Source organism: Dermacentor variabilis, chromosome 7, assembly GCF_050947875.1.
Source record: "Dermacentor variabilis isolate Ectoservices chromosome 7, ASM5094787v1, whole genome shotgun sequence".
Classification (NCBI taxonomy): Eukaryota; Metazoa; Arthropoda; class Arachnida; order Ixodida; family Ixodidae; genus Dermacentor; species Dermacentor variabilis.
In genome coordinates this window covers 59,096,862-59,119,529 of record NC_134574.1, presented here as the reverse complement: position 1 = coordinate 59,119,529, position 22,668 = coordinate 59,096,862, and the positions used below count along the sequence as shown (strand labels likewise).

The following is a 22,668-nucleotide window of genomic DNA, read 5'->3' as shown; positions in this document are numbered from 1 at the left end:
TGAAAGTGTAGCTTTAAGTGTATCCTGTTTTGTGGGCACAGGTTCACCCGATAAAAGCTAGTTTTGCCTTTCACAGTACTGATACTGTGTTCTTTGACGTCACGACCGCGTGACATCTGGTGGAGGTGCTTTGCGTTCATGTACCCGACGCCACCACAAAGCCGTGACCCAAGCCCTCACGCGGAAGACACATACGTCGCCAAGAATCAGCGAGGTAGCCGCAGGCTGCAAGGACTGCCCCCGGAGCACGGACTTTTGCATGAGACGACTATGAAGATGGCCACCAAGTCCATCCCAATGGCAGCTCCAGCGTTCCCCGTCGAGCTGCAGCAGCCCAGGGAGCCTCCGACGTTCCGCGGTTGAACTTTCGAGGACCCGGAAAGCTGGCTTGAGACGTATGAGAGAGTCGCAACGTTTAACAACTGGAACAGCCACGACAAACTACGATATGTCTTCTTCGCATTGGAAGACGCGGCCAGGACGTGGTTGGAGAACCGAGAAGCCACCTTAACGACCAGGGAACTTCTCCGTAGCGGCTTCCTGCAGACATTCGCAAGCGTCGTGCGCCGAGAACGAGCCCAAGCGCTATTAGAAACCCGGGTGCTGCTACCTAATGAGACAACCGCGATCTTCACTGAAGAAATGGGCCGTCTGTTCCGCAACGCCGACACTGAAATGCCCGAGGAGAAGAAAGTCCGCCTACTCATGCGTGGTGTGAAGGAGGAACTTTTTGCCGGAATGGTACGAAGCCCACCGAAGACCGTCGACGAGTTTCTTCGCGAGGCCACGAGCATAGAGAAGACACTCGAGATGCGAAACCGGCAATTCGACCCCTGCACGAACTCGACAAACTACGCCGGAGTTCAGTCACTGGCCACCGACGACCTACGCGAGACTATCCGAGCTGTCGTGCGGGAGGCGCTACAAAAGCTGTTCCCATCATCACAGCCTCAAGTGGCTTCGATTGCCGACGCCGTGCGTGAGGATCTCCAACAACAACTTGGAGTAGCCCCTGAATCGCCGCAGCCTGAGCCGCAAGCGATGACCTAAGCCGCCGTCGCACGCCGTCAAGGTCCCCCTCCACGACCGCGCCAGGGCCCCGTAACACCGCAATTCCGTCGACCACCGCCGCCGCCGCCAGCACGCCCACCCGTCGCCCAGCGCAGCTGCCCGAGGAAGACAGACGTTTGGCGCGCTCCTGACCACCGCCCGTTCTGCTACCACTGCGGAGAAGCGGGTCACGTCTACCGACGATGCCCATACCGGGAGATGGGACTGCTAGCACCGTTCCTTCTGTCACTATGATTATTTTTATGTACTTATTTATTTTTGCCCTGCTTTAACGTATGTCAAAATGATCAGTCTACTGCTGGCACGGCGGCAGAACGACGGCAGGGTTTGTGCTCTCCAGTTTTTTGTTAATAACTTTGTACTTCTTAGCTTCTCACTGTCATACTTGGTACTAAACTATTTCTAAAGGATTCGCGAAGTAGAAAATATTAAATTCCAGCACTCTACAGGAACGTTACTTGGTGTAATACTAAAAAATAGATTTAAACAAACTTGTCATTTCCGACCAAAACAGAAAATTCATTATTCTTTGTAGTGAATCCCTTGGAGCGCATGTGCTGAGATTTCGCATACCTCCTTTCAAATGTGCTGAGTGTTTACTGAAAATGTCATTGTGCTACGTTCATTACAGCAAATGTTATTAGATGGTAAATGCAATAGCATTTCCATTGTTCCTTTGAATTAATGTGTCACGTGTAACGCCTAACAATCCACGTAAATCCTTACAAACGAAACGTCATCCACATTTAAAACATGAAAATCTAGAATCTAAGACCTTGATTTGGTAAATATTGACCATAGTTTCCATGTAATTTGTTAATGACATAATGCGGTAAGCGAGTAAAAGAACCTAAGCAAAAGGCTACCAAGGGCGGTCATATTGAATTACAAAGGCGCAGATTTTCATCCAAGCAAATCACCATTGAAACAACGCACAAAAACATTTATTTTTTACTGAAAGGAACGAAGAGACACAATTAACTCATATTCCCTCGTATTTTGGTTAATCAGTCTTAGTTATTTAATAAAACTCTAATAACTTCGCTTTTTTACACGCCGCACCGAAATAGCTTCTTTGGTTTGAGGCAGTATAGGCACATACTGCAGACAACTACCTGTTTGGCATAAAATGGGTGAAACACGCAACTAAAGAAAGCTTTCTAAGCCCTCCGGAGCTCTTTTTTGTAAGCCCCTCTCACTGTCCCACCTTTAGTTGCAGCTGCTAATATATATACATATATATATATATATATATATATATATATATATATATATATATATATATATATATATATTGCATTAACCTAATAGTGTTTTACTGACGCTTCGCCTTAGCGGCAAGGAAACGAGGCCTAGCGAAATCAAAGAAATATCCACCATATTCAGTGGCCAAATTTCTTGAGGGACACATCACCTCCCACGACAATGCCGCCGCCTCGACGGTTGGGCACATATTCATCTGAAGATGAATCAGGTACCTAACCGAGGGCTCAGTTTGCCATTCAGAAATCACAACAGACGCAACATAAAAGTCACTCATCAGCAGCTAGCTAGGCAAAGCTTCAGAGTAGGGAGTCAGAGGAAGAGTCCAGTGAAGAAACAGTAGTTCCTGTGAGTAAGCCAACAGCCAGTTGCAAACAACAAAGAAATCCTGACCTCCGAAGTACGATTCAGTTTTCTCAGCTGAACAATGAGGATTTCTCTGCATTAAACTATCAAGGGGATGATTCCAGGGATGAGTCTTGAGGAAAGGCAGCGCTCCTCGAAAGGTTACTGACAGCGGATAAAAGGCTGCTAAGGCAGTGCCAATGGTTGCGGCCAACACAGTTGGCAACTCGTTAGTGTCTGCACAATTAGACATCATCATAAATGAAGTAGCAAGAATGAAGGCTCTCCTAATTGAGGCGACTCATGAGGTAGCTGGAATGAACGGTAACTTAGAGGCCATGAAGGAGTTCTCAGGAAAGGGAGACCAGCGGTGTTTCGTCAATATTGAACCAGAGCACTGCACAAAACCATCACAACCGAATCAAGCATTAGTGGAAACATCAGAGATCTACAGTAAGGGAAAATTCACAAAGCTAATTCAAAGTAACACTGACCTTTGCTCATTGGGCGTGAAAGAAATAGCGATGAGGCTCCCACGTGAAGCCATAGTGATCACATCATCTTCCTCATCACATCATCTTCCAAAGTGAGCTTCAGGAAAACGAGTCAATAAAGAAGAAAAATCAAACATAGAGACCAAAGTAAAAACACCCTAAAATCAATGTTGTAGGGTTCAATGCCGAAATTCCAGACGACTAAATCGTGTCTAAGATAATCAAACATAATGATCTTCCCAGTGACGAGGAAGACCTGGAGGTTGTAAAGATGTGGAAATTGAAAGAAGGAAAAAACAATGTGTCTCGAACTAAGCAAACAGGATTTTGAGGCTCTGAAAGGCAGGACAAGGCTGAACACTATGTGGACACGATGTCTCTTTTACGGCAACCCCTTTCTGCCCCGTTGTAAGAACTGTGCTGAACTCGGACACGTAGAAAAGTTTTGTAGCAATGAAACAAGAACCGCAGATTGTGGTGAAGAACGCCATGCCAGACAGTGAAGGAGCTCGTAGATATACTGTAATGTGTGAGAAAGACGGAATTCCGGCAGAGAAAAGGGAACACTCACTTTTCACTTTTTTATGCCCGACCTTCTGGGCAGCACAGCTGCGCATGACGAGTCGGCTGGTAGCATTTTGTAGGATTTGAGACGAGTGAAACAATTTGAACTTCTTCAAAACTAAAGGTGAGATCCAAACAATCGGGTGTTTTGTTCTATTTTTTGTTGAAACAACTAAATTTTTGTTTGACAGCCAGGCAAGTTTTTTGGCTATTAATATGGTAATTGCCAAATAACCACAAAGATATAGCAATAATCCAAATAAATCTAGCTAGAGCATTCAAAGGAAGTCAATCTTTAACTGCATATCAACAGGATAAAGATAATAAATTTTCTTTCATTCAGGAGCCCTATAATTTAAAAGGAAAAAAATCATTGGCTTCCCAATAAAACGACAAGACCTTAGCGCCAAAGATAATCCAGAAACTATAGCGAGAATTCCCTCAGAAAATATTTCAGTTTCTTCATTAGTCATAGAACAAAAATAACAGCAATTAAAACAGTTTTCAATTGTATGGAACCATTTCCACCTAGCTACAGAACCTAGCTAAAGTTTATGGCATAATAAAAAGGTCCACACTTACAGATGACAGAGGAGAAGAGCTAATTGAATTCATGAAGAATGACCTCATAATACTAAATAAAGTAAATAGCGTACCCAGAGTTGATTGTTATAAAGGAAGAAGTTGGATTGATTTACCGTTAGTCTCTTCAAGTATGCATAAACAGATTAAAAAGGGGGAAGTTATTACAGATGCAACCAGCAGTGATTATAGATAAATAAAAATTTGAATATTTGGAACAAAATGTGTTCCGATATTTGAAACATTAAAAGAAGAAGGTAAAGCTGTAGAACTTCTAAACATTGATTGGAAAGAACAGGTAGAAAATTTAAATTATTCTTTAGAATGAAAAAATATCTTTAATAAATTTTAAATACTGCAAATAACTTTTACAAAAAATCAAAAGAGATTCACTAAAGAGAAAAAACAAGGCAAAATATGGTGTACAACAAAGTTAGAAATACAAAGGGAAAAAGAGAAATAAAGAGAAGTGTAAGAAATGCTGAGGAGATTTGAGAGATATTTACAAAGATCAATATGATAGAGAACACGCCTGACATCTGGAAAATTTGGCCAGTGCAAAGCCCAGCAGTTGGGATGAAGTTATATCCAGAGCAACTAAATATCCTTTGAATTAGCATACGAATTTGCTAGAGATAAAGTAAGAACCCCAATCATGATTAGTGGTATACAAAAAGAGGCCAATTCATGAGAAAGTATATTAAGAGAGTCTAGAATATATTTTAGAAAAATTACATACAGTTACCAATCGAGTACCAGTGAACGAAGAGGAATATTTCCTTAAAGAAATTTGGTAAATGAACAGTATAAAAGAGATATTGAATTTACTGGAAAGGAGATCGATGCTGTTTTTAGCGGTTTAAGAAAAAATGTAGCAGCTGGACATGATGGGTTACGAACAGAGATAATTCAAATGATGTACAAGATACATAAAAATTAGTCTAGCATATATTCAGCAGCTGTTTAAAATGGCGACATTTTCAACAAGTGGAAAGACTCCGAAATAATATTATTACCAAAAAAGAAAATTTCGCAAAAACCAGGAGATTTTATGCCAATAGCCATTAAGTTATGGAGAAACTCCTTAAGAATAGAACATATTATCATTAAAAATGATAATATTATTAGAGATAAATATGGTTTTAAACACTTCGACAACACACTCATTAGTAACATAACAAAAAAAGTGGCACAGGCGTTATTAGATAAGCAAGCAGTCCTGCTCATATCATTACATAAAAACGCATTTAATTCTATGAACATAAAGGTAATAACAGAATATTTAACTCAAAACAAATGTCTAGCAAACTTAAAAGGAGTTTTAGCAGCAATAATGAAGGATAGGTACATTACATTAAGAATGGCGGATTAGGTTTAAAATATAAGCATAAACAAGGTTCCCCACAAGGATCACCTTTAAGTCCGCTATTATGGACAGTTATGATATTAGACTTGTTAATTAGAAAACTACGAGAAAACGCTTGCCTACAACCTGTTGCTCATGTTATAACGGTAATAATAGAGGTCAACCTAGTAGAAACATCCAGGATGTATCAAATAAAACTCCTCAAATTGTATATAATTGGGGAGAAGCAAGGAATATGCATTTCCAATTCTGCCAAGTCACAATACATAATTTTTAAAAGAAAGTACAAGAAAAGCCCCAGTACTATAATATGGAGGTTATAGAATGCAACTAATAGATAAAAATAAAAATTCTAGGGACAATTTTTGTTGCGAAGTTTATGTTTACTCAACATTTAAAATACATAACAGAAGAAGTGACGAATCTAACAAGTAACCTAAATAAATTTAGTGGAAGAAATAGCGGCAATAAAGCCAAACAAATGAGAGATATATACCGAAGGGGTGTAGAGCGAATAATAACATATGCTCGACCAGTATGGTGCAGCAATACAACAGTCATTGTTAAAAAATATAAATCAATCCAAAGAAAACCTCTTAGCTATAACAATATTATGTAAGACTGTGGCTAACAGCGCACTTGAACTTTTAGCGTATGCATCCCCAGTACATATAAGAATTGAGAAAGAAATAGAAATGTTTAACATTTTACATACAGATAAACCGTTTATTTGGAATAACGGAACATTTGAAAATGATAAAATATCAAAAATAATACATAAAAACATTGGATATAATATATTTACCGACGGTTCTTGCAATTTAGCTAACCAAGGAGCAGCATTCATAGTTTTTTAAGATATCTCTCAAATAATTGCAACAAAGCAGTACTCATTACCAAAAACATAAAACATAACATTGATGCCGAAGTTATCTGTAACGAAAGCCTTAGAATATACAAAAGGACCACATAATATACACAGGTGTCAAATAATAACAGATAGTCTGCCATCATTAAAAGGCATTATTAGTACTTATAATTTGCATCTATCTATCTATCTATCTATCTATCTATCTATCTATCTATCTCTCTCTCTCTCTCTCTCTCTCTCTCTCTCTCTCTCTCTCTCTCTCTATATATATATATATATATATATATATATATATATATATATATATATATATATATATAGTTAAAAGAAAAATTGTAAAGGTACACAAGAATCATGAGATAGTGTTAACATGTGTAACAGGACACAGTGGAGGCATTGGTAATGATTATGCAGACGATCTAGCCAAGAAAGCGATAATTTATGGCGAGAAAATTGTATTGCCCATTGCTAAAAATTAATTAGTGGGCACCTAAATAAACAAATATATATTAACCGGAATACTCAGGGGAGACAAGAATCGTATAACCATAGCAGTTACATCCAAAAATGGATTAGAATCATTGACCAAATTGCAAATTTATTCTTGGCCAATCATTACATATCAAAATTTTTGAGAGGCCATGACCACTTTCCGCACTACCTGCAGCGGTTCAGAACTAGAGAAAACGGTGTTCGTAGTTATAGCAAAGATGCAAATTCTTTTGATCATAATTTATAAAATTGTATAAGAACTAGAAAGTACCGAGGCCGATTAAAAATGAAATTTAGACATATGTAAGTAGGAAAAAAAGAACTGAACTCATAAATGACAAAGGTGCACTTTGTATTTTGGAGGAGATGGTGATTATGTAAATAAATATATTTAGTAAGGAAAGAACAAAATCACGTACATTAAAGCAATATTAGGCAGAAAATACAAATAAAATCCAGCACAACTCTGTCTTGCATAAATGGAAAAATCTGAGCATACAGTCATGAAGAATAATGCATTGAGAAAATCAAACAGCTGACAATTATTTTGGCTCATTACATCTATTTCACTTTTGGACAATAGCCTAAAATATACAGCACATGTCGTGAAAAATTGAAATATCATTCTTGTGGGGAAAACTCTCGACTAATATATGTATAATCCATACCATCATTCTTCTTATTAGGCAGAGCAAAAAACTGGATAAATATCTACATAACGGTACGACGGCCAAGCTACCACCAAAGCCAACAGGAGCATTAGCTACAAATTCTCTGACAGATTTGGTATGACGGCTATGGCTGCTACCGAAGTTAGAACAGTATTACAGCTTATGAATTGTTTGGCAGACTCAGTAGGACGGCTACGGCCACCACCGATGTCAACAGGAGCATCATCTACAAATTCTCTGACAGAGTCGGTATGACGGCTGCGGCTGCCACTGAACTCATGTCAGTATTGCCGTCTATGAGTTCTTCGACAGACTGCGCACGATCGATACGGTTACCATCGAAGTCACAGTGATATTCATAGGAGTATCATATATCTATCTTCGGTAAGATGGCTGGCCATCAACGTACGAAGCAAAAATCAAACAAAACGGCCTATTCCATTTGATTTTCAAAGTTGGAGAGATGTAGATTCTCCTCAAAAAAGAAAAAAAAAACGCAGCGACATTCTCAAAACGGGAATTAAAAGTACATTGCGCAATCGGAGAAAAAATCTGTTCTCCAATCAGTGCACTTCTTTGTAAAAAAAGCGAATATTTCTGTCACCATACTTAGCTTTTCTGGACAAGTGCCAACTAGCGCCCCAAGCGGCCCGAAGCTAGCCTGTTTCAATGGAACGGATGGGTTTTTCGCGAATAACAAAAGCTGCAGCTCAGTTATTGAAAAGGAGAGGTGACAGACATGTTCTGGAAGACAATCCACACGAGCCAAATGCAGGGATCACGCTGTGGCGAGCAAGAATTTCGTTCCCAGAGCGATTAAAGATTCAGCAATGGAAACGTAAGGAAACGACGAAATGTTGTACACGATTTTGGAGACAAAAATGGCAGCTATGATAAAACTGCGAGAGCTATCGTGATAGCCGCCGCAGCATATGTAGTCCGGAGACTCAGCTTTCGACTGATGATTATCTCGACTCTCTGCACGTGGCGTAACACTGTTTCCAAGAGCTATTTTTGAAACTCAGTGGTGCAAGTTTATGTGGTATATTAAAAAGCCCAGCGTATCACTTGCGAAAACAATGGAAGCCGTGGCCGAGTCTTTTAATTGCTCGCACTTATCATTCCGCGGTATACTGGCAGCGGTTCGATGCCGTGATACCTTCTTTTTTAACACCACGTCGGGCAGCCTTCAACAGTCTCCCACCAGATGGCCAAAACACAAAAGTCAAGATTTGGTTGCACTTCTTGTTTTTTTTCAGGAGGGCTCTTCAAATAATATATTTTCTATGTTTACTTCCTAATACCTAGAAATGGGTTGATTAATTGATCATCATCGGTTTGATTATCAGATTTCATTGCTTGGACAACATAACAACAAGCATGCGCGTGTCCTTGTGTTACGTTAAAGATAAAATACTACCGTGGCCTGTAGCATGCACAGACTTATGAATTCTGGACATTGCAGCTGCACCATCCTGTGAAACTCCACGGCAGTGTCCATGTGTAACTGAATAAGCAAAATTTTTAACAATTTTATTTCTATATAACAGCCGAGTACCAACAAGGTTCAACTGTCTGCGCCATGAGGGTAGTCTATTAAACAACATCCGCATTTATGTCCCTTAGTCGGAACATTAGTGGTGTTAACAAACCACCAATGTTCAGCAGCAGCAGCGTTTGGGTAGGGACCGGGTGGTTATGTCCCACGACAGGAGCAGTTGGTTTTTTACCCTGTCAACAGAGGGCACATTCATGTCAAGAAGCGCCAAAGTTAAATCTTAAAACTATTATTTACAGCGGCCGTTTTGAACGGTAATTGCACAGCGAGTGTTAATCAGTGTGTTTGCACGCGCATGTTGTAATGAGGCAGCAGAGAAGATGTGTATATGGGTGTGTACACCTTGAGCGTGCGTGCGTGTGTACTTGTATTTTTCTGTGAGCGCACGTGTTTGTGCCTCAGTTTGAATGTGCGTGCACGCGTGTGCGAGCATACGCGTGTTTGTGTATGCGTGCAGTCGCGTTTACGTGCGTGCGTACATTTTTGTGCGTGCGTGCATGCTTGGGCGCGTGTAAATGTAAACGCGGGCGAGCATGTGTCGTATCTATGTGTGTGTGTTTGTGTGAGTGTGTGCAAACGTGCATGCGTGTATGTGTGTGTGTCTGTGTGTGTGTGTGTAAGTGAGTAAGGTAGCGAGAATTTCGCTGCTTACACCTACTCTTGCGGATGAATTGGATATAGTGTTTAGTTATACCCATCTTGAAATCTACGAGACAAGAATGACTGACATTGCATTTATAGCATTATGTCTCTCTAAAAGTGAAATCAACGCAAAAAAAGAAAAGAAAACGCAGTTCCCTCCGTTCTGTGAAGAAGTACGACCATCGAAGCTGTGTGTCTGTGCCCCTTAAGGCCGATCCACACGACGGACGAGGTCTGCGGGCCGAGCGGTCACGTGATGCGACGTCACGGCCCGCCGCGATCCGGTCCGGCGCAGAGCACACCCACACGGCGGACCGCCATAGCAGACGGCAGTGATGTATCGCCAACTTCATCGTCATCTTCATCGTGCCTTCATCGGCACTGCCATGGTCATCATGACACGTGAGCAGCGGAACACACGGACGCAGGCTGCAATAAAGCTGCGGTGCTTGCGGCGTTATGTCTGATTGATGTCAGTGTTTCTAAGCCTAGTGCGACATATCAGTGGCGACGAGGCTTAGCGTCGCTAGGTGAGAAGACCCGCGTCAGCATGAGTGCTGGACGGCCACCGGCATTCGCCGATGCAGAAGGTACGTGGCCTACGTATCGCGTTCGCTTGGAGGCGTACTTTGAGGCTCATAGCATCGTGGACCCAACGAAGAAGCGAGCGCTGCTCATCGCTTCGCTCACGGACAGTGCAGTGCGTGTGGTGCAGGGCCGGTGTCAACCAAAAAAGGTGAATGAACTGGGCTATGAGGAAGTCGTCGGGTATCTGGAAGATCACTATGCTCCGGAGGTCAACGAGATCGCTGCAAGTTATGCTTTCTTCATGCGTTCGCAACAAGACAGGGAAGCTGCTCAGGACTTCATTGCGGACATTCGACGCCTAGCTGAGAAGTGTAACTTCGGCACGTCATTGGAGCGCATGTTGAGGGATCGAATCGTTTGCGGAGTGCTGGATGAAGACGTTCGGCGCCATTTACTGACGCGACGGAAGCTCACCTTAGAAGAGGCTGAAGACTTTGCTGTCTCGGCACAGAGAGCTGTTGAAAATGCCAGGAGCATGAACTCGGCGCACTCAGAAGTACATTTTGCCCGACAAAAGAGCCATTCCTCGAAGCGACTTCCCAAGCCGGAACAACGTGACGTGTGTGGAAGGTGTGGAGAATCGCATGCTGAGGATGAGTGCAAACATCTTCGCGCGGTGTGCCACCGGTGTGGAAAACGAGGACATCTACGTCGGATGTGCCTGTCTAGCACAAATAGTGACCGTCGGCAGGGATCTTATCCAGCAAGACAACGGCGCCAGGGTTCGTACGCCATGGCAGCCGGAGAGGACACAAGCTCGGACGACAACGACGCCTTACACACGATTACAGCAGTTCTCCATCACGCAGCCAGTATCCGCAAGGTTAAGCCTATTTACAAGGACATCAGTTGGAATAACGTTCCGCTCACTATGTTGGTGGACACGGGGTCACCTGTAAGCGTCATTCCCGTAACGGTGTTCCGCAAGTACAAGCAGTTCTGGCCTCCGTTGGAGAGTTCACAGCTCAAGCTCTCTTGTCTCTTGGGAGAACTTCCAGTTGTCGGCCAGATTAGCATGACCGCTACGTGCGACGGGAAAGATATTCCTGGTTCTGTCATAGTGGTCGACAGCTCCGGACCATCTTTGTGCGGCAGAGACACTATCAAGGCATTTAATGAAGTTGGAGTGGCAATGTTGTCGAATGTGGTAGCGAATCTGCAACCGGCTGGAATACAGGCTGTCAGCACAGGTCTGCAACAGCTGCTTGACGAATATGCCGACGTGTTTGCTCCGGGACTCGGCCTGTGCAAAGGACCACCGGTCACATTTCAATTGAAAGAAAACGCGTGTCCACGGTTCTTTAAGGCCCGTACTGTACCCTACGCTCTCAGAGATAAGATGTCTGAATCGTTGGATCAGCTGGTCGCGGAAGGCGTTTTGACGCCGGTAAAAACCGCTGAATGGGCAACCCCTGTGGTACCCGTTTTGAAGGGCGATGGGTCCCTCCGACTGTGTGGAGACTTCCGTATGGCTGTGAATGCGGCCACTGTGGTAGAACAATACCCGTTGCCTCGAGTGGACGACATTTTTGCTAGGTGAAACGGTGGCGAAGTATTCACGACCTTGGATTTGCGTCAAGCCTACAACCAGTTGCCATTGGATGAGGAAGCAAAGAAGATAACAGTCCTCAACACCCAGAAGGGTCTTTTTTGTTTTAACAGATTACCGTTTGGCGTAAGTTCTGCTCCAGCCATATTCCAAAGGCGAATGGACGGACTGCTGGGGGATATTCCTGGAGTGCAGGTGTACCTGGATGACATTATCATCGCCGAGAAAAAACATGATTCATCTAGGCTCAAAGCCGTGCTGCAGCGGCTGCGGGAGTATGGTCTCCGACTGAACAAGGGAAAGTGCAAGTTTCGGCAAGACGAAGTCACATTTCTCGGTCATCGTATCGACGCGAAGGGTCTGCGACCGAAGGACGACAATATCAAAGCCGTTGTTGAAGCCCCAAAGCCCACCTCGGTGAGTGAGCTGAAAGCTTTTCTCGGTCTCATAAATTACTATGGCAAGTTCCTGCCCAATCTGGCCACCATGCTAGCTCCGCTACATGCTCTCTTATCCAAAGGAGTCAAGTGGCAATGGAGCCAGGAACAGGAGAAACCATTTCAGCAAGTTAAGCAGGCAATTGTAGCTTCCAAGTTTCTGGCTCACTTCGACCCGGATAAGCCACTGCGGCTGGAGTGCGATGCATCACCAGTAGGCATTGGGGCCGTTTTGTCGCACCGCGTGAATGGTGTTGACTACCCCATCGGATTCCGGTCCAGGACACTTACCAAGAGCGAGCGCAATTACTCGCAGTTAGAAAAAGAAGCTTTGGCACTGGTATTCGGCGTCGCCCGGTTTAAAGACTACCTGTACGGACATCAGTTCGTCTTAGTAACAGACCATAAGCCTCTTACTGGTTTATTCAATCCAGGTAAAGCCATACCACCGATGGCGGCCGCAAGAATACAGCGTTGGGCCTTGTTTCTTGGCAACTACAACTACACATTGCAGTACCGGAAGGGCAGTGACCATTCCAATGCTAATGCCCTCAGTCGGTTGCCCTTGCCAGTAATGGAGGAGCCGCGGGACTTTGCTGCCGACGAGTACGTTTTGTATGCCCACTCTCTTGAGGAAACAGCGCTTTGTGCCCGCGAGGTTGAACTTCTGACTAATCGAGACACCAGCCTTCTGCAGGTTAAAAAATGGATTTCCCAGGGATGGCCGTCATATCTTCCGCAGGGCCATGAGCATCTCCAGCCGTACTTCAACAGAAGAACAGAGCTTACAGTCAGCCATAATTTGGTGTACTGGGGACATCGCATTGTTCTACCCCTGTCAGCGGCAAGGCGTGTGTTGCGTCTTTTGCACGAGACACACCCCGGCATGACAGCCATGAAAACCACAGCGAGAACGTTGTTTTGGTATCCGGGACTGGATTCCGACATAGAGCGACTGGTGAACTCATGTTCCACATGTGCGCAGGCTTCAGCAACGCCACCAGCACAGATACCTTTGGCCTGGCCAGCCACCGGGGAAAGGTGGAGCCGGCTGCACGCAGATTTCGCAGGCCCGTTGGACGGACAAATGGTCTTAGTCGTCGTCGACTCGGAAACGAAATGGATGGAAGCCATTCCAATGAAAACTGCCACTTCGCAAACCACGGCCAACGCGCTAAGATCAATATTTGCGCGGTTCGGCCTTCCAAAAACCTTTGTTTCTGATAACGGACCACAATTTGTGGGCAAAGTTTTTCGTGAGTTTCTGGCACGGAACAATGTGCAACAACTCACAACAGCCCCTTATCATCCACAGTCGAATGGGTTAGCCGAACGAGCTGTGCGTACGCTCAAGGAAGGACTAAAGAAGAACCCCGGAATAGACCTTAGAATACGCATAGCGCGGGTTTTATGTCGATATCGCCGAACGCCCGTCAAGGAAGGGAAGTCGCCGGCGGAACTCTTATTGGGGTACCAAATAAGGACAAAACTGGACTGTATCGCTCCCGATGAAAGGTCACCAGAAATCCAACCACGAGTTGGAGGGTCTCCAGTTCAGGCAGGTGACCCAGTCTGGATGCGCGATTTCCGAACAAGTCGTCGCAGGTGGATACCAGGGGTAGTGCGAGATCAACTGGGGTCCAGAATGGTCACTCTTGATTCCGGGAAAGGAATTCAGCGGCGACACTTGGACCAGGTGAGACGTCGAACTGTCTCAGACTCTTTCTCGACACAGAGGGTAGCCGTAAACCCTGCAGATAGCACTCCAATCACGTCGCGACATAGTCCGGAAGTGGCCCAGACGGATAGCCCGCCACCGTTACGAAGATCGACCCGACAGCGACGGCCTCCTGAACGCTTGGACCTGTAAGAGGGGGAGAAGTGATGTATCGCCAACTTCATCGTCATCTTCATCGTGCCAGTGATGTATCGCCAACTTCATCGTCATCTTCATCGTGCCTTCATCGGCACTGCCATGGTCATCATGACACGTGAGCAGCGGAACACACGGACGCAGGCTGCAATAAAGCTGCGGTGCTTGCGGCGTTATGTCTGATTGATGTCAGTGTTTTTAAGCCTAGTGCGACATATCAGGCAGAGCAGACCAACCAACTGCACTCTCGGTCAGAGTGTTACCATTGTTATAATTCCGGCTCGAGTCTGACAAAGCCGGGAACTGCTCCACGAGGTATACAAAATAAAAAACCTCCTCGTCACTCCAAGAGGACACGGCGTTAAAAAAATACATTTGTTGCACGCACGTGTAGGCGGAACGGCGGACATGAAACGACTGGCTTTTGCTGAGCCGAAAACTAGATTCGATTTGGCTGAAGACACTCTGTTGCTGGACAACATTCATTAGCTACGCCAAAATCGCTGCGGTTTGCATGTGGTCCGCCGCCAAAACTGAAGCGGGAAAAGCCTCGGCGATTTGTTGGACCGCGAGGGCCGCGGTCTTGCACGGGCCAACAGCGGTACGCACGAGCTGGTGACGTCCTATCACGTGACGGGCGAACCGCAGTCCAAAAGAGCAATTTGGTCCGTCGTGTGGATCGACCTTTAAGGGCGAACTACACCTCCGCAGTGGGTCGGCCCGGCATTGCACTATCTTCGGGATTTTGTTCTACACGCGGACGCAATAGAGGGGAAGGTAGGCCTTAAGAGCTTCACTGTAAATAATCAACCAGGAAAAAAACACCTCAGCCGTCCATATTGCTGCCCCAGGTTTCGTCATGATAGCACCGTCACCATCGGCACGCCTCCGTATGCAGCTACCAAGCAGTTCACTTTCCTTATCTTCCATCCCTCGGCGGCAGCACATTATATTGACGCCAGCGACGCACTAAATCTGCACCGTCATTGCGTCGTGTATCCCTGCTGCGCCCAAGCAAGCTTTCGGTGGGACACGTTCACTGCTATAATGACACCAAAACTTTAAACCACTTGCCTCCGAAAAGAATAGCGTAAATAAAAATCGAAAGCGGACTTGCCACAAGGAATATGCTCACGGGCCCATACTATTGATGACAGCATCACGAAAGGTTAGGTGCGGTCAGATTGACTTTACGGGTTTGCAAAGATTGGCTGAGGGACTACTTCGTTCACTATCACAGAAAGAACAGCGCTTCAAGCTGTTAGGACAGTGTGTGTGTGGTTCCTCCTTTGCGTCCCGTCTTCAAGCGCTGTTCTTTCTGTGACTTCACACATGTTCTTTAATAATAATTATGTTTGGGGTTTTACGTGCCAAAACCACTTTCTGATTATCAGGCACGCCGTAGTGGAGGACTGCGGAAATTTTGACCACCTGGGGTTCTTTAACGTGCACCTAAATCTAAGCACACGGGTGTTTTCGCATTTCGCCCCCATCGAAATGCGGCCGCCGTGGCCGGGATTCGATCCCGCGACCTCGTGCTCAGCAGCCCAACACCATAGCCACTTAGCAACCACGGCGGGTCACATGTTCTTTCTCTGCGTCAGTTAAGCTTTCCAAGAGCCTTTATATGAAAAAGTTTTGTTCGCATAGCTCGTAGAGAAGCATTTTTGATCAAAATTCCTTTGATCGGCTACATTATCTCGAGGACGTGCTCCAAACTGCTCATTTTCTTTAGCCACCTAAGATAAATTTCAGACAATATATTTGATGTAGCTTTAATTTAGCGAACAACTTCTCAATTTACTCCGCGTCCAGAGGTTACCAATCTGAACCCTCGAATGTTAAAATGAGGTCAACAAATTTTTATTGGTTTAATAGTTTGTTTGGTGCGGTTAAACGCAGCCGGCATATTGATGGCGCTGTGGGCTTCTTACAAAGCAAGTGTGAAAGCTTGGACAGGTTTTCTTGACGTAAATCAAGTTCGTGAGCTTAATTAAGCACATGTGCTTAACCGTGCACTTCTTCCTTTCCAATCGCTATTCTGCGTTATACAAGAAGCGCCTCAGCCAACCATGCATCGCACAAGGTGTGAGGGAATATTGCGCGCGCTCCCAATAAGATTTCTGAGCGTTGGTGGCATCTGGGTGGGTTTCCTTGCATCACAAACAATAAAAGCAGTTTCCTGGGGAAAAGCATTGGAAATATTTTCAGTACTTGGTAACATATGGATAAGCGGGGATATGTACGTTTGAACGAAAGGTACTGAAATATTAAGCTGGCAGTTTTCCTCCACATTTTTTCTACGCCTAATGTTAAGTTATAAACAAAATATACTGTGATTTTGTGACAAATAATGTTTACATACGTGCAGCTCCGTCACAGTACCGGTAGTGGAGCTGGCCCACAACTACATGGCTGCATTGAACTGCGAAATGCTGGTTTGACGAATACCAGTACTTCAAAAGTGTTCAGCTCTTTAATTTTTGGCATGCTAGTGCCGCTGTGTAGTATTGAGGGCCCTTTTTACGACGAGCACTGTGTTTCACCTGATATTAAAGCAACTGTAAACCATTTTTTTTCTTTATTGGGTGAGCTTTCTTTAGCCTCTAACCACTGTTCCAAAGTCGTCGGTTAGCTAAAGACACACCTACACCCGCCGTGGTTGCTCAGTGGCTATGGTGTTGGGCTGCTGTGCACAAGGTCGCGGGATCGAATCCCGGCCACGGCGGCCGCATTTCGATGGGGGCGAAATGCAAAAACACCCGTGGGCTTAGATTTAGGTGCACGTTAAAGAACCCCAGGTGGTCAAAATTTCCGGAGTCCTCCACTACGGCGTGCCTCATAATCAGAAAGTGGTTTTGGCACGTAAAACCCCAAATATTATTATTTAATGACACACCTGCATGTGTTTCTAAGATCATTATGTTGTCACGGATTTAATAGCGAAAGAGCATTATCTTACTGGCGTAGGTTCTCCGTCAGATTTGAGGACCCGAGATAGCGCTGCAACGTACGAGCATTTCAATCTGATCAACCGACGCCTTGATCCGAATATCAGATTCAGAGGAACCAGTACTTTGCGAGCAGCCATTGTTGTGCTTTGAGTGTTATTTTCTTTTCCCAGTGCAAGGTCACCTTACACTATAAAAACAGTTGCACTCTTTGGGGTGTATATTTGTCCCACAACGATAATCGTCATCTGCCTTGCCCGCGTTTCCTTTCTTTAACGCTGCGAGCCCGGTACTTCCCGGTCACGAACGTCATACGCGTTATCAGTGTGACGCAGCATTCTCGACAGGAAAGTAGCGAGCGCCGAGTTTTCAAGAAAGCAAACGCAAGCAAGGCAGATGACGACTATCGTTGTAGGACAAATATACACCCCAAAGGGTGCAAACAGTTTTTAGATTGGTATATTATGTTACACCCTAAAAAAAGTTTACGCCTTTTGGGACGTATATCCACCACACAACAGTAATCGTCATCTGCCTTGTTTACGTTTCCTTTATCGAGAACGCCGCGCCCACTACTTTCCTATCGGCAATGCTATGTCATGCTGATAACGCACATGCCGTTCGTTACTGGGAAGTACCGGGCTCGCAGCGTTAAAGAAACGAAATGCTGACAGGACTGATGACGTTTGTGTGGCGAGATACCACTCAAAGGGTCCAACTTAGAGTGTATATTTGTGGCTCACTCTTTTGGAACCGTTTTGATTTTCACGTAACTGCAACGTGACAGTATGCCCGTGCTACATCTTCATTAAAGTGAATGCTGGTAAATGCAGTAGCACTTTCATTGTGTGTACGTTTACGCATTTAACGGTACAATTTATTTTTCATACTTTTTATATTTAGGAAACTGTAAGATACAACAACCTTATATTAACAGGAGGTCTTAATAATATAGAAAAGTTAAATGGTATTAGTTGGCTTTTACCTCATGGCAAGGAATTTCAATACGGACATCCTTATGATAAATAAAAGCCTATCCGCTGGACAACGTTTCATCTGAGTTTCCCCACTGCGAGCTGACACCGACTTCAACGTGGTTCGTATCGTAGGTCCTTGACTTATGTCCAACCGTCAAACAAAGAGTTAATTCGAATTTTTCATTTCAGGAAGGCGTGTTGCCTTCCTGCCCTTTACTTCGGTTCACAAACACGCATAAGTCGAAGGTGCTGCGTGAAGGGCGTCCTTAGTCCAAACGCACGAGTTACCGTAACTCATTTCGCCTATATCACTGTCATTGAGGATTAGATAAGACATAAATATATTAGATGGACTGGTCGCGAATTAGAAAAAGTTGCCCGCGACCAGCACAGCTAGGTTTCTTTGATTTCGTACTCCGCCCTAGCAGCAAATGGTAGCTCACGGAGGAGAGCACTGAGTGTGAAAGTGGCAGAGAAGGTGCTCGGTGCTTTCTCATCACCCATCGGAATTTGCACGCCGCGTTGCTAACAATTTCTAGACAATCGTATATGTGACGCCGAACCATTTGCAATACAAACATTGTTTTGCGATGGGAGAGTCTAGGTGAGAGATAGGGTGGTTATGCAGGTAGATGAAGACGCGTTATTTTCTGCAGCAATTTAGGAAACAATGAATGAATGCCTTCGTTTATTGAGAAAAACGAGGAGCTAACATAAGCAGAAGCTCGTCTAGGTACATTGGGAAAGGAGCGGGGAACGAAAAGAGGAAAAGGTGGAGCAGTAGTGGCAGGCGAAGTTCCAGTATACGATCAAGTGAGCATAAGCGAGAGTATGTGAAACTGGTTGAATTGTAGCGTAGATGGTTGATATGGCGAGTAAATGACTGGAGACACCTCCAAGCACCCGTCCATTGCGGTAGTATAAGCACCTGCCCTTCATGCTAATAAGCGTTTACTGAAAACCAATCTTGACAATTACTTATTCATCGGCCATACCTCGCCGCGTATTCCTTAGTGGCAGGATCTGTGGATTAGAACTACGCTGTCGCGATAAGTTAGGACAATACTACGACGCTTGCGGTTACGTTTGCCATACTCGTGACTCTTGCTATTGCGGGAATACAGTAAACATGGGTTGACTGCACAAGGAAGAGACTGTTTAGAACAGCGTTTCTCACTTTACATACGTTCCACGCAAGCACCATTGCAGCATGTTCGGTGCGCGTCCCTTTAGGACAGAGACACGAACGCAAACATAAGAATGCCTTAGAAAACAGGGTGTCGTCTTGGGCCTCGTGCCAAACATATCCAAGTGAATGATATATTAGCAGCCATGCTGTTGTTTCTATGCGAAGAGGTTATACACCTAAACTTCTGGAGTGCCGCCGCCTACGGGAAAGCGTAAAGCCGGTGGTGGCCATATTGATGGAGGAAAAACAGCGCGCCAACAGTACGTGGGTACGTTATAAGCGCGGCGATGAAAAATAAAATTAAACCCCATTAAGAAGTATATGAGCCCGCTGTTGTGTGTCACAGTTGTCAAAAAAAAATGTGTCATGGTGTCGGGTGCCTTGTCTTTTGTGTGTACTAAGTTGCAACACTGAAAAAACAGTCGCCCATTTTCTGTTTTCATCATTCAGTAACCTGCCGCGTTCATCGACAATGTGATGCCCATTCGTCGATACGTGGTGCCGGCCCGTATTGGCAGCTACATGACCCCGATATATAGTATCCTTATGTCATTTCTAAAAAAAAATCACTATTTGTGTAAATGAGCGTTCACGTCACCGATCATGAAGCTGTCGCTGTTTTAAATTTAGGAATGAGCGTTCTTGGTTTCAACCTCGAAAACAAGATTTTCATCTTATCAGTTTTAACGAAAAAGAGGCATTGAAAGAAAATTTCAAATAAGGCCTAGGTAACGATCCGCACGCAGCCGCAAGTCCACATTCGCTCCAATGAGAGTAGCCTGCCAAAGTTGGTCATTTGTCAGCTGGCGGCTCAAGCAATCTTTACTTTTTATCGTTTCTGTATCCGTTCTGCCTGCGTCTGCGGCAAAAACGAGGAGTGGGAAGGCAGATAAACTGAAAATTGTGGAGCGAGGTAGTAGCGCAATGGTTAGCGCGCCCAGCTCCCAAATGGAGGATGCTGCGAATACACGCGCTCGAATCCCGGTGGTTTGTTTTTGAAGACAGCTTTCTGTGCTCTATGGGGACTGCGAAATTAAGAATGAGGCGGCAGCCTGACGACAACGGTCGCCATCAGTGCAACAGTATAAGCGGGCGTGCAAGGTCACACCTAAAGCGGAAAGTATATTCAGAGGAAAAGCAGTACGCTCTTGTCGACAAAAAAAAATCGATGAATAAGGATTGGTGGTGTTGCGCAATGTTGTAGACCGATAATATCGCCAAAGACAGGTCCCCACTCCCATCCCGGTGATTAGGGGAAATTTACATCGACAGCATGTCAACTAGGGTGTTATCGATACTTAATTAAGGTCGTTGCGTGTCTGTACTGTGTCTAGCACAAGCGAGTATTGTAAGCGATGGCACTGGAGAGACAGCGGTGAGGGAAGTCCGCAAGACGTACTTGAGGGTAGCCATATTGAACTTCCGCCCCGTATAAAGAAAGCCTGGGACTTCACTTCGCCAGAAGGGCTTGAGTGGCATAACGTTGGCCATATTTGCTGATCACAGCGATAGACACATACTTTGCGGAAATAAACAGAGGAAAGGGGCCCAGGGAATTGAATGGCCTTTTCGAACTCTAGCATAGTTTGAAAAATGGATGTGGTGAAGTATGAGGGACAGAATAGTACCCGCCGACCTAAATAAGTCAGCATGGTCATATTTGAGCGACACGCCGTGGTGGCCTGCCACCAGGACATCATGGAGTAGCGGAGATGACAGTTCACATTGGGTGCACATAAAAAACGAGCATATCAGAGACCACCGATGGACGTTTCTGCAGTACAAGAGCTCATGTCCCACCCTCAAAAACACACACAGAACAATAAGCTTGCGAATAGGGGCATCACAAGCTCGAGTACTACGGCGCTTGTTGATCTTGTTCAGGATGACGTCAGCGTTTCATTCCGCGTTTACTTCTGACAACACAAGTTCAAGCTACGTTTATTTGTAACACAATGGCAGGCCTAATCACGCAAAAATTGAATGCATTTCATTAGACGTGTTTGAGTTTTCTGTGTAGAATACGTACGACAATGATAGTAAGTATACAACATTATTAGAGGGTATAATTCGAAAACAAGTTCACCTGTTCATGCAGTGTAGTAAAAAGAAGGTACCTCCACAGTATAGCTGTGGAGGGAGAAAATAATGAACAGGCTAAAGAAATAGTCTTGTATGTCTATAGTAAGCTGGATAGACCACTCGCGCCTTGGAAAGAGGACAAGTTTGGTCCTGAAGGCAGAAAGTCTAGTGGTCAATTTACTTGGCCAGTTGGCTACTGCTGCTTAAACATCCCGCAAAGGACGCGTTGACGCCCCGATGACGCGCCACTGTACGCCAACAAGTGAAGTCGACTCTACTCCTATAGAAACCACAGGGTTGCGGGGAGACTGAGGGCATGGGGAAGGCACGAAAACACCATAAAATTTGTCTAGCGGACAACTGCCGCAAGGCGTGCCGGCGCAAAGCCACAATTAATTACTGTAGTGTATAGGTGACACAACTTAAGTGGTCGCACGTCAAATCAACACTTCTGTGCCCGGCGCGGTAGCTTGAAGGCTTAACATTGCTCGAGGCCGTGGGTTCGATTCCCGCCTCGGGAGCCGGATTTCGACGGGAGCGAAATAAAGAAAGGTCGTGCACTTTGATTTAGGAGCACGTTAAAGAACACCAGGGTGTCAAAGTTAATGTCTACTACGCCACTACGGCATGCCTCATATTCCGATATTGTTTTGGCACGTAGAGCACCATTATTCTACCAACATATCTGTCTCGATGCGCTATGCCATGTGAAGCAATGACAATGCTCAGCCCTCTCACAGGTTACAAACAATAGCGCACAGCAACGCCTCAAGCAAACACGGCTCGATGTATGTTGTGTACTACGGAGACAAAGAGCAGTAGCGCAGGCAAGGCAACATCTGACATCAACTCAGTGCTCTCGTACTGCGGTATACCCTGAAGAAATCATGCATTCGCAGTTAGCATTGCCTCTAATTATCGTCAATCAAAGCAAACACCGAAGTCATCCACTTGCACATTGCGTGGGATCCGCATAATTCTTTAGACTGTCAGTTTATATGCTTAAGAATGGCGCTCATTAATGCAATATTTTCATTTGCAGTGAGCAAAAGTGGCTGTCGTGACCACGGTAGAATTTATTTAAATGGCGTCAATCCCATTGC

At 44.8% G+C, this 22,668-nt stretch overlaps 1 protein-coding gene across 1 annotated transcript; it reads left to right on the top strand.

Annotated features, from left to right (window-relative positions):
• Window positions 1-12,050: 12,050 nt before the first annotated feature.
• Window positions 12,051-14,574, top strand: LOC142588654 (uncharacterized; the record flags this gene model as incomplete). Its single annotated transcript, XM_075700480.1, has 4 exons — window positions 12,051-12,473; window positions 12,621-12,623; window positions 13,152-13,273; window positions 13,919-14,574. Coding segments are annotated over 4 exons (993 nt in total), but the record flags the coding sequence as incomplete, so codon positions are not given.
• Between the last annotated feature and the right edge of the window lie 8,094 nt (window positions 14,575-22,668).